This window comes from Phocoena sinus, chromosome 4 (assembly GCF_008692025.1).
Source record: "Phocoena sinus isolate mPhoSin1 chromosome 4, mPhoSin1.pri, whole genome shotgun sequence".
NCBI classification, from domain to species: Eukaryota; Metazoa; Chordata; class Mammalia; order Artiodactyla; family Phocoenidae; genus Phocoena; species Phocoena sinus.
Genome location: NC_045766.1, coordinates 31,102,815 through 31,115,298, shown reverse-complemented (window position 1 = coordinate 31,115,298; position 12,484 = coordinate 31,102,815). Strand labels below are relative to the sequence as shown.

Below are 12,484 nucleotides of genomic sequence, written 5' to 3'. Positions count from 1 at the left end.
ATGAAGGCTGTGTGCTTTGCATTCCAACACCTTTGGCTCACTGACTCCAAGCCTGCATTAATGAAGTGCCTTATGAATACAGTGACTTAATTCTATCACAGAAAGAAGTCAATATACCCGGTGAGGTAACTTGTTTCTTTCCCAAGGCCTTCAGCAGAGCTATATCTTAGCAGCATTGGAAGACACACACACACACACTCCTCTCTCTCATATTCTTTCTCTCTCTCTCTCTCTCTCTCTCTCTCTCTCTCTCTCTCTCTCTCTCTCTCTCTCTCTCTCTCTCTCTCAGGCTTAAATTGGGAAAGACTCTTACGTTACAGGTGATTCCAAAATGCAAGAAAGGCTGCACCTTTCACCAGAAGCTTTGCATTAGGTGGGTCTTGTGAACATTACATCTCTCCACTGAACTTTAGGGACTACAGCAGTCTTCCCATATGCTCTACTGGCTTAGTATAGCTTTTCTACAAGAAAGTGACCCCTCTCCACCCTCCCGCCAAAGAAAACCCCTCAGATCTGAAATTCTTGCAGTTCCAGATGTGAGCTTCTTAAGAACACGTTGAAAAGTGGAGGACAAATAAGAGAATTATACTACCACTCTGTCATTTGAGAACCACCGTCACCAAATAATCAGTCCAAAATATCATGAGCAGCAAGCCCTACGGAGCTTGCTCTGGGGAGCAAGCATTTAACTGGCATTTATCTTTCAAATCTTGACCAGAAAGGCAATAACGAGGCCCTGGGAAGCCGGGGAGAATTAAGGATCGCGTGGCCTGCTGCGCACGCCTGCCGGCTCTGCCTGCTGAGGAGGGAGTTCCCCAGCCCGGCACAGCAGCTGCCCGCCCGTGTGGAGACCTAGCCCGGGAACGGTGAGAACAAAGCTGTGTGCCCATCGCAGCAGGTCCGGAGCCCCGGGTGCTGATGCTGCCCCGGACTTCCCACTGCCCTTCCAGGCTACAGCGGAGGTTTGCGCATCCAGCGCACCTGGGTTCAGTCAAGCCTCTGCTCCACCGTTAATAAACCTTTCCTTCCTTGAGACACAGAATCTCCATTTTTCCAACCATAAAAGCAGTTTAACAATACGACCAGTTAGGATTTTCACTTAAAGGCCTCATTAGAGGGCTGGGCACAGAGAAAAGTTCAACTGTGACAATTAATTAATTCTCGGGTGTGCACTAGACAACAAGATCTCCTGCCACTATTCTTTCTGGGTTGCTGAGCGGTACCAGGAAAGTCATTTTTTTAAAGAATGCTAAGTGTTGGTCACCGAAGCGAGAAAAATCAGGAGTTGGTAGAGAGGGAGGAAGAAAGGCATGTTTATAGTCAACGTAGAACATGTGATGATCCATATAGGTCAAATGTCGTCATAGAAGAGTAAACGATAAACGCACCAAGAGTTGCGAAATCAAGCGTCTACAGGATCTGGCGAGCAATGCTCCCGAGTGAGGAGGCCCAGGGACGTCAGCAGAGGAGGCCGTGAGCTGGTGACCCAGACAGCATATTCTCCAAAGGGAAGAGTCAGCGAACACTGCTGGACTGTTCACGCTCACTGTGGGCAGATCTTCTTTTCCAAGATTGGATCCAAATCTGCATTCTTAAGTGAAATTTCCTGCTGTTTTCCACATGGTTCAGGCCAAGCCAAACTACATCTCCAGTTTAGAAGATCAGCAGTTCCTTCACGAGCTTGACAGGGAAAACAAATCCCACCGCTGCCCTATCCTGGCCCTCCCGTTTCCGGCCCTCCAATATCAACCCCAGAACTGCTCTGCATGTGGACTCCAGGGCAGGATCATGGGAAAAACTGCAGATACGGTTTCAGTCCGATCTGATGGGAATGCTGATCCTACGCATTACTGGCTGTGTGAGTCAGGGCAAGTTAATTAACATGTCTACACCTCAGATCTTCCCAGCTGGGGAAGAAAATGGGAATAAAACACACCTAGGGCACGGGCTGCTATGAGGGTTGCAGGAGAAATCAAGCACCACGTTCAAGGCCTAAGATAAAGGAGACACTGAGGACATGTTCATCCTTTTCTACCATTTCATTTCACTCATTTAAAAAGCCAGCCTAGTGCTTCCCTGGTGGCGCAGTGGTTGGGAGTCCACCTGCCGATGCGGGGGACGCGGGTTCGTGCCCCGGTCCGGGAGGATCCCGCGTGCTGCAGAGCGGCTGGGCCCGTGAGCCATGGCCGCTGAGCCTGCGCGTCCGGAGCCTGTGCTCCGCAATGGGAGAGGCCACAACGGTGAGAGGCCCGCGTACCGCCAAAAAAAAAAAAAAGCCAGCTTACAACTAACAACATCGCAACACAGTTAACAGTCAAAGGATCATATCAATGGTTGGCTGGAGAAAACCTAGAAGGTCTCCTCTCAGCCTCGATGCTATCTAACCTCAGCAATGGCTGTGAAACCCAGGACTGCCACAGACATCACCTTCTTGAGAGGTTTCGTCAGCTCTCAGCTAGGGGAGCAGTAGGTGGCATGACAGGGCTCCTGCCCATCAGTGAGATCCTGGGCCCAAGCGCATGACTACAGCTGAAGCAATGCTCATCCCAGCACCCTGCAGGCGCTGGGACGCGCAGAGTACGCACAGCGGCTCTGCTGTAAACTGCACGGGGGGGCCCGGGAGCTTCGGTGCTGCTGTCGAAGAAAGAGCAGGCAGATGAGGCTCAGAGGCAACCGGACGAAGCTCTTGGAGCAAAACGATCAAATGACTCCTCACGGGGCGGCTGAAACTACAAACCACGCAACAGTTCTCAGGTTGTGAGAAATGAGTTTCATTCACCCTGTGTCCAACCCATCAATCACTAACTGCATTCTACTGTGTACCTACAACATGCAACAGGGGCTTGTAAGACTTAGCCCATACCCTGCACAGCTGTGCCAGATGCTTCATAAACATTCTCACTTCAACCTCACCCCATAACGGATACATCATCACAGCCACTGTACACATGAGGAGATTGAGGGTCAGAGAGCTGAAAGGCAGCAGAGCTGGGGTCGGCACCACACCGCCACCATATCGGCCAGGGGTAGGAGCAAGGGTTTGTTTTGTTTTTTTAAGCCAAGTGAGGAAAAATATTTTTAAATGTAAGACATGAAATCAGAAGCTTAGCAGAATCTTCCATCAGCACTATATCTACCTCTACCCCCCACCCTCTCTCTCTTTCTCCCATGGTAAGCATAGTGTTTTGTTCTTTTTTTTTTTTTTTTGAAAGAGTTGTCTGAAACCATTCCCTTACTTCCTCACCTCACAAGTATTACCCAACCCTCTGTCATCAGCCCTCTGCTCCACCCCTACTTCCCCACCCGCCCCCGCCCCGTCCCCAGCCCCTGCACACAGGCAGCACAACATATGCAGCCCCAGCAAAGACCAACAGTGACCTCTCTGTTACTAAATCCCATCCAATGGTGCTTCGCTGTCCTAGGTCTCCTGACTTCCCTGCAGGAGAAAACTAGTTACAACTTCTCATTTCGTAAACTCCCATCTTGGTTCACAGGCCAGTAATCTTTTCCGGTAATCCTTCCAGTTCTCTGAGCACTCCTTCAGGCACTTCACTTTCCCGAGAATCGCTCCTTAAAAGCTTTGAAGTCAGCCTTCTCCTATTCTCACTCTACTGGGCAGGTTCATCCTGGGCAACCTCAGCCATTCCCATCGCTTTTTCTATCACAGATCTTCTGTTGATCTTAAATGTACCTCACCAGCCAGGAGCACCTCCTCAGGCTCCAGACCTCTATCTTCAATTGCTTAGTAGACATCTCCACATGGATGCTACGCGGGCATCCTGAAATCAACAAACCTAAACCTGAACTCCACCCATTCTTTCATGTGCCCCTCCTCTCACGGGCCCTAACATCAGTGAAAGAGACCGACACCCACTGCCAAATCCTGGGAGGACACAACACTCCCCATCCCTTTGCACCAACATCAGTCAGCCACTCACTGCTCAATGTGCCTCAGATCTGTCACATCTCTCCACCACTCAAGGCCATCATCGTCTCCCCAGCAGACTACTGCATGTTACCTGGGGCCGTGCTCAGCATTTCCACGTGCTCCTTTCCCATCGGACCTTCAGCAAACCTGCCACAAGCCAGGCATCGAAGCTGCCATGGAACCTCCCTGATCCCTGCTTCCCCTCATCAGGGGACACCTCTACCTCTGGATTTCTATAGCATCCCAACCTCTCACTCTGTATTTTGTGGTCTGTTGTACGTCTGGATCCTCCAGTAGATTCTAAATTCCTTGAGGGCAGAAACTTACCCTCCCCTTTACCCTCTTTATAATCCCTGAGCGTGGACCATCAGTAGACTTTGAGAAAATGACCTCATAGAAAAGGTCAGATTCTGACCTTGACACTGAAGGGGAGGTAGAGATTCCCAAGGTAGGGAAAGGGGGAGAAAGGAGGCCATGCAGGAGCAGGAATGGGTATGAAGAAAAATCGGGGACTGAACACAAGGCACGCCCCTGAGAGGCAACAGTTAGGTTAACGGAGAGAATCCCCGATCAGATGAAAATGATCTTGAATTCCATGTAGGCAAGGATTAGTGGGGATAACACAGGCAAAAAACTACGTTCACAAAGCACATAATTCATAAACGTATATTCTCACTTAACCTCATAATGATTCTATAGAGTAGGTATTATTGTCATCTGATTCAGAGGATTAATTATGGGACAAGAAGATTTCTCCCAAAGTTGAGTGCCAACTTTTAATTATCATAACCCAGCATCTTTTGGCTTCCACACTCCATGGTCTCCAACAGTAAAAAAAAAAAAAAAAATTCCTTATATTTCATTAGTAACTGTAATTCAAGAAGTTCCCTGTCTTATCATACTCAGGGTTAGAGAACATGATGACATGGGTAATTTAGAAAGAAGAATCTAGCAACAAGAAGCAGGACAGCCAGCTTCAAGAGGAGAGAAGCAGAAGGAGGAAGACCAGAGAGGAGGTCAGTACAGGGCCACACGTGACACTAGGAGGGCCTGGATCTGGAAGATGACTGGGAGGAGCAAGGTGAGGACAGAAACAAAGGAATGATATTGTAACAGAAGAAGCAGAAAGACTAGATAAGTGACTGACTAGATGGGGGCAAGGAAAAGAGAAAGATCCAGTCCAGTACTGAGGTCTTAAACTCTCTCGACTAAGAGATGAACCAAATATTCATACACAGGGATGAAAGGAAAATGATGTGTGCCAAAGAAAGGAAAGACAGTTAAAGTTTAGAAATGCTGAGTTTGAGGAACACAGACAGACGACACACTCCAACGTACACAGTGGACTGAAGTCTGGGGAAGGGAAGATTGTAGAAGAGGGGTGATGGCCGACCATCCGAGGAGACGCGCACGCTCGTGAGAAAAAGAAGATGCAAAAATGAGGAGCCGCGGCCTAAATTAGGGGAGGCATTTCATCTAGAGAAGGTAGTACAAGAGACGAAGGAGGCAAGAGGATACTTTCATAAGCCAGCTGAGGAGAATAAAACATCTCATTTCCCAAACCTGGAAGACAAACTTGACTCCAGAAAAATCCAAATATCATGTCTGAACTAATTAAAACCCAACTCTCTCATATAGTTTCCATAGGAATTAAGAAAATGGGAGTATGGATGCCCCCAAAGTACAAATAATCACCCATAGCCAGGGTCTCTGGATTTTGAACCGAATTCTAAAAGAAGAAACTCATGGGGCTTCCCTGGTGGCGCAGTGGTTGAGAGTCCGCCTGCCGATGCAGGGGACACGGGTTCGTGCCCCGGTCCGGGAAGATCCCACATGCCGCGGAGCGGCCGGGCCCGTGAGCCGTGGCCGCTGAGCCTGCGCGTCCGGAGCCTGTGCTCTGCAACAAGAGAGGCCACAACGGTGAGAGGCCCGCGTACCGCAAAAAAAAAAAAAAAAAATGGTAAAAGAAGAAACTCATAAATGAATCATCCAGATCGCTAAGCAGTGCCCCTCACCTACGTCAAGGGGTGGAAACTCTGGCTGAACGTATTTTGCATTTCACTATCTTCTTCAAGAGGTGACAGGGAACGTGCTTATTAGGTGCTTTTCCCTGGCCTTGAAAACTCATCCATTATTGCACAGTGAGCTGCTAGCTTGTATCTATTGCTTTCCTCTTCTGTATACTATTTGTCCCTTTTTAACTTCATCCAAATATAATTTACATACCATAATTTTCATCCATTTTAAATGTACAATTCAATGATTTTTAATTAATTTATAGAGCTGTGCAACCACCATCATAATCCAGTTTTTATCACCCTAATAAAACCCCTCATACCCTTACAGTGAGTCTCCACTCCCACCCCTAGCCCTAATCTACTTTCCACCCCTATAGATTGGCCTCTTCTAGACATTTCATCTCAGTGGTATTTTGTATCTGGCTTCTTTCCCTAGCAAAACGTTTTTGAATTCATCCATATTATAGGTGTATTTCACTCCTTTTTCTTGCTGAGTAGTATTCCATTATGTGACTTTACTACCTTTGGTTTATCCATTCATCAGTCGACATCTGGGTTGATTCAACTCTTAGCTATTACGAATAATGCTACTAAAAACTTATATGCTACTGGCATATAAGTCTTTGCATAGGTCTATGTTTCCATTTCTCTTGAGTAGATACCTATAAGTGGAATTGTTGGGTCAGAAGATAAATTTAGGTGAAACTTTTTAAGAAACTACCAAACTGTTTTCAAAGTGGCCATATGATTTTAAATTCCCACCAGCGGTGTACAAGGGTTCCTACCTCTCCATATCCTCGGTGACATTTCTAATTGTCTTTTTTATTTATAGCCATTCTGGTTGACGTGAAATAGTATCTCACTGTGTTTTTTATTTGAGTTCCCCCAATGACTAATGATATTGAGCATATTTTCATGTGCTTCTGGTAAAATGTCTATACAAATCTTTAGACCACTTTTTAGTTGGGCTGTTTTCTTCTTATTAGGAAGTTGTAGAAGTTCTCTGTATGTTCTGAATTTAATCCTTCATCAGAAACATGATATGCAAATATTTTCTCCCAGACTCTTTTCCGTGTCCTCCTTAATGGCTGTCTGCTATCTCTTACCGCTGCTGTGGCTCACCCACTTCTAGACACCGCTTTTCCTCCAGTGTGGATAAGCCATACTGGATTTCCTGTTATCAAGTAAGGTATAAGTGAAGCCAAAAAGATGGAAAACCACATAACTTGCCCACAGAGGAACAGAAAATTAGAGACGTCTTTCATGTAAACTCCTTGAAATGTTTCCATGAGAACTTGGATTCAAGAAAATAAGGTTTGCTGAAATCCAAAGGTCATTATTATGAAGTTTAGAAAACTGCCTCAATCCCAGTAAACTTTTATGAGTGGGGAAAGAAAAAAGTAGGGTTTTACCTCCTTGCCTTACTTTAAAAACACGGCAACACCGACACTCAAAAAGGCGGGAGTCTAAGAGCCCTAATCATTGTCTATGATCCATTAACCAATGGATACCTTTTGACCACCCACTATATACCACCTACCCTAGCGATTCAAGGTGAGAGGCACGGACAGGGCTTCTAAACTCTCAAAAGAGATGATTGGTGGAGGGGAGGAAATCACTGAAAATTCGGACACCACTTTTTTTTTTTTTTTTTTTTTTTTTTTTTTGCCGTATGCGGGCCTCTCACTTTGTGGCCTCTCCCGTTGCGGAGCACAGGCTCCGGACGCGCAGGCTCAGCGGCCATGGCTCACGGGCTCAGCCGCTCCACGGCATGTGGGATCTTCCCGGACCGGGGCACGAACCCGCGTCGCCTGCACCGGCAGGCGGACTCTCAACCACCGCGTCACCAGGGAAGCCCGGACACCACTTTTTCCATCTACTACCAAATCCAGCCCCTGAACTACACGTGTTACTAGGGAGCAGAAGGGAAGGACAAAGTAACAGAGAAAGAAACATGTGCCTCTCCACTTGCGGCCCAATTCTTAAATATACTTTTGCCTCCTAAGTGCTCTCTCCCTGCTGACTCCGCAGATGCAACCAGAAGATTGCCTTGGAGGGGACGAGCTTACTTGGGGGCTCTCTGCAGCTGTGTGGTATACAAGCAATATCAGTGAGGGGACACGAAGGCCTCACATGGTTTCATTTCATGAGAAACAGTGTGACTTCCCTACAGAGAACTGTTCCCGAAACACATCTGGCTCCAGCAGCACACTTATGAAAACAGTTCCCAGGATTTCTTCTCTCTTGGATCGACACCTGAGGGAAGTCAGAAAACAGGGACTAGACACAGAGAAGGCTGCTCAAGGAGAACTGGGGGGGACTGTCCTAGAGCATTCAAAGCAACGTCACGTGCACATATGGTCTCAGGTAATCCTGAGAAAAAGGTTGTGAGGAATCTGAAGCTCAGAAACGTTAGGGTACTTAGCCAAAAATCACACACCAGTCACTCAAAGCTAATATAATGATTCACTCCTAGCCAAACTCTGAGGTTGGATGGAATCCAGTTAGCACAGAGAAATACAGGGACTTACGAGACAAACGTTCAAATGGTAATAAATTCTTAATGGGAACCTATGTTTGAGGAAAACGTAGAAGCCCACATAAATCTGAGTCCTGATAGGGATTTTTTTTAGGGCCTTCGGTCCGAAATCCCAAAAAGGTCGGGTGACGATGAAGGTCACACAGCTGGTTAGTGTAAAGCCAAAACTAGAACCCTAGAGATTACAGGAATGATTGGATGCTGAATATATTTGAGCTTATAAAACACTCTTTACATATATCAGTGCTAGATCTCTTAATTTATATACAATTGGAGATTGTTAAAACGTCTCATCATACACGTATGTAAGTACATGTGCTGAGGTTAGGGGCTGGGGCGTGTACAGTGAGGCAGAAGCAGGGTGGCAAGGCATAGGCTAATGTGTCCTGAGCACATTCTTTGACCTAGGTTCTGACAGGCGCCTTATGGACTATGTCACATAATCCTTATCACAATCCTGTTGTATGGTTGCTATTATTCTCATTTCAGAGATGAGGACACTCAGTCACAGAGATGTTAAGTAACTTTCCCAGGGCCACACAGTGGCATTCAGATGGAGAGAGTGTACACAGAAACGGCCCATGCTTCCTGGCACACTGAAAGAGCACAGAAAAACAGACAATTCTTATGTGGCACAGTCGTTCCTATCCAAAGAATAAGCCTTTTCTGAATCGTGGGGATACCTTTTTTTTTTTTTTTCTTTTTTTAAAAGTAAAGATCGAAATACTGTGTGTTCAAATTCCTGCCTAACTGTTTCTCTCCCCCCCACCCCGGCCCCCAGAAATCAAACCAGGAATAACCTATGCTGAGCCCTTGCGTCAATCGTCCCCGAGTGTTTCCTGACACGTATTTTTGCTTACAGTCCCTCAGAACTAAAGAATGGGGCTCAACGTGACATTTGCAAAATTACCAGGTAAGCGGTAGGGAAAAATGCAAAGAAAATCTTACTTGATCAATAACTGTTATTTACACTACGTGGCCATTTAGGGGTTTCAGCGGTCACCAACCAACAAAATAAACCAGCATTTATCCTTGCCTTTCATTAAATGTAAAACAGCAAACATGCAGGGTGGCATCACTGAGAGAAATTTAACTTGCCGTCACTTTGTTTTTAAGCTTTGTTTCATCTAGAGACCATCTCTAAAAGAACAAGAAAGATTAAACTAATAATTGGGGAAGTTTTTCATACCCAAACTAAAGTACATATTACTTTTCAGATGTAACAGTCTAGATCAAGGTTCACTGAGATTCCCCAAGAGGTCAAGACAACATCTACCTACACTACTGGGTAGCTAGAAAATGGTCATGCAAGGGCAGCTGAGCCAGGGGAGTGACACCCTGCAATTTGCGTGACTTTGGTATTTCATTCCCACCTGGCAGGTAGAGCAGTGATATATCGTTGATACTTTCACACTTTGTGCCTAAGTGTGACGTGCCCCAACGAGCAACAATGCAGCTTCACCAAAAGCAAAAGGACCAAGATTCTTCAACACGTATCGTTCAGAATGTGACTGCTATTAATGACACAAAAGTCAGAGAGTGAACATCTACTGAGTACTAGACACTGTGCTTGAAACGTATGCAGAGCATTTAACTCTCAGAAGATCCAGCAAAATGGCCGCTATTTAATCCATCTTACAAAGTCATGAAGTGACTGAACCAGCATTGTCAAAGAGGACTGTCTGCAATGCCCTCTATCTGCCCTGGCGAATACAGGAGCCACATGTGGCTAATGCAGTATCTGGCTACAAAGCCCACGCGTTTCTCCAGCACACACAGGTGTACACACGATCCCCCTTACACACAAACACAGGCAGCCACAGCCGCAACACACATCCCATAAAACCACTCTCACAAACCCACTGGCACAAAATGATGATTTACTGTGGAACCAGTGTTCGTATGTCATTGCCTCTGCCAATTCAGTTTAAAAGGAGTTGGAAGAGGGGGCGCAGAGGGGAGAATAAGAAAGGGATTTTTACCCTCAATTATCACCCTGTAATCAAGCTCTGCACTAAACAAACAGGGAATAACATCTTGGGAGATAAGGAGTGTGTGAGCTGTGAGAAAACAGCCTGTACCCTGTAAAAACAGTTTCTAGTTTTTCTTCATTGAATCACCAAACTACTTGTCATTAAAAATGTTCCCTAACCTGGCCAAGCTCTTTACTGACAGCAAAGAACAACATGATAAAACCTCCTGGGGAAAGAAAGCCACTCAGTTTTAACGGTCTTTGTTCCTGAGTGGGAACTTTGCAGAGAAACGCTTCTGGGCATAGCCACAGGCTTTCGAAAAACTGGGGCAATGATACAGAAGAGAAGAAAGGCTGGCAGGAAAGAATATACCACAGACTTAATTCTAAAAAAAAAAAAAAAAAAAAAAATCTGTGTCACACAAAACTCTCTATATTAAGTTCTGAACCTTCCAGAGCAACCCACAGATGGTTATTCCTGCTTCGCAGGAACCATTTTTCTCTCCACTACCATATTTATTGCATAGGATAACCCGTAACAGGCTTTAACCACTAATTTGTTTAAGCTGCCTCGTAAATGTAGAATTTGTAAATGAAGTAATAAACAAGCCCAAGCCTATTCCATTGAATTAAGAAGTCCTATATTCTAAAACGTTAATCCTGTACATAAACTAAAGAAGTAAAACTGTGAGGTGACATGCTCAGCAGACTGTCTCAAAGCCATGAACGGTTCAATAATCACCGTGGAACAAGGTTACTCATACCTGATATTATTTATGACTCAGAGTATCTTTAAGGACTATTTCTGACATGCTGATTTAAGACTGTGTTTGATAATAAACATAACTGATCAGTAAATCGTCATTTAGTAAGAGTGCTTGTTCATACAATTAAAACTTTTAAAGTATATAATAAACAGATACAAAATCCCTACCCAACCCTGAGAAGTATGGGTCCTTCCGTTCCACAATGGAAAAGCACAGCAGATCCAGGGAGCCGACACTAAGGGTGGAAATACTCCATGCCTATTATGCTATGGTTCGTGAACCATTCTACTTGCATTTACAATGGTTTTGAAAATCATTCGTTAGTAGTTGTTACAAGGTATAACCAGTGTTTCAGGAGATGATGTAGCTGCCCCTTTTCAGGCTGGGTCCCTCAGCTAGACCACTTATCCTGTTTAAAAGTTACTTGTCCTCTCTCTACTTCCCCTAGGGTTCTATTCTGGGTTAGATGAAAGTAACTGCTAATAGTTTAATTGGGGAAATTAAGTCAAGCAGGTACCTTAACCCAGGTAAAGCTGCACATCTTAAGAAGCTTCTAAGGGCATGGATGCTGATGTAGATCTGATGGAGCAGAAGAGGCCAAGACTGAGACACTTCATTAAGTTAAAGACAGGCTTGAACGATCCTGTTCCAAGACAACATTTGAAACTGGCAACAGGAGTACAGATGGCAGCTGAATCAGGCATTTTAAACTTGTAAAGCTGAATAATACTGTGGGTCTCATCATAACAGGCTAGTCCGGGTATAAATTACCAGCCTGCGTAAGGACGTTTAAGCCAGGAATACCAGTTTTTAAAAACACTTGTAGCAGAGAATAAAAGGGAAAGAATCAGCAAGGGGACAAGGTTACTCGGGAAGAGCCTACACTTAAATTTCAGGCAACAATTTAAGAACCTGTTTTTGGATTGTAATCATCAAAGCTATCTTCCTAGGTTCGCTTCCTCAAAGAAGGGAAACAAACTATATACTTCGCCACCTGTCATGTAGGGAAATGAGGGCTAAATTCATGATGTTAGCTCTAAAACAAAATCATTCCAAAACATAACTGTAGCTATAGTAAACATTATTAGTGAGATGTGAAAATTCAGAAATGACCTTCCTTGTCAACTTACATCCAAACAGTTCATTTGTAAATTGTTAGCTCCAGTTTAAAAAAAAAAAAAAAGACAAAATGTAACTGGATGGTCAAGAGATTTATGGGGGCAATTGCCCAGAGGGACTGCTGACAGCTGTGCAGGTCTG

The 12,484-nt window shown here is 45.1% G+C and overlaps 2 protein-coding genes across 15 annotated transcripts in view; one reads left to right on the top strand and one right to left on the bottom strand.

Annotated features, from left to right (window-relative positions):
- Positions 1-12,484, bottom strand: part of MED12L (mediator complex subunit 12L) — a 326,027-nt gene that overhangs the window by 118,752 nt on the left and 194,791 nt on the right. The gene's annotated exons all lie outside the window — the stretch shown is intronic.
- GPR87 (G protein-coupled receptor 87) overlaps positions 1-12,484 on the top strand; it is a 37,683-nt gene that overhangs the window by 22,089 nt on the left and 3,110 nt on the right. For 6 of the 14 annotated variants that reach the window (XM_032629354.1, XM_032629353.1, XM_032629350.1 and 3 more), the window contains 2 exons: positions 719-866; positions 9,267-9,398. In XM_032629354.1, coding sequence (XP_032485245.1) covers positions 9,365-9,398 — 34 coding nt within the window. In that variant the 5' untranslated portion in view covers positions 719-866; positions 9,267-9,364. Of the gene's footprint in view, positions 1-718; positions 867-7,725; positions 8,314-9,266; positions 9,399-12,484 lie in introns of those variants that run through there. The other 8 variants (XM_032629356.1, XM_032629355.1, XM_032629348.1 and 5 more) reach the window with 4 other exon arrangements.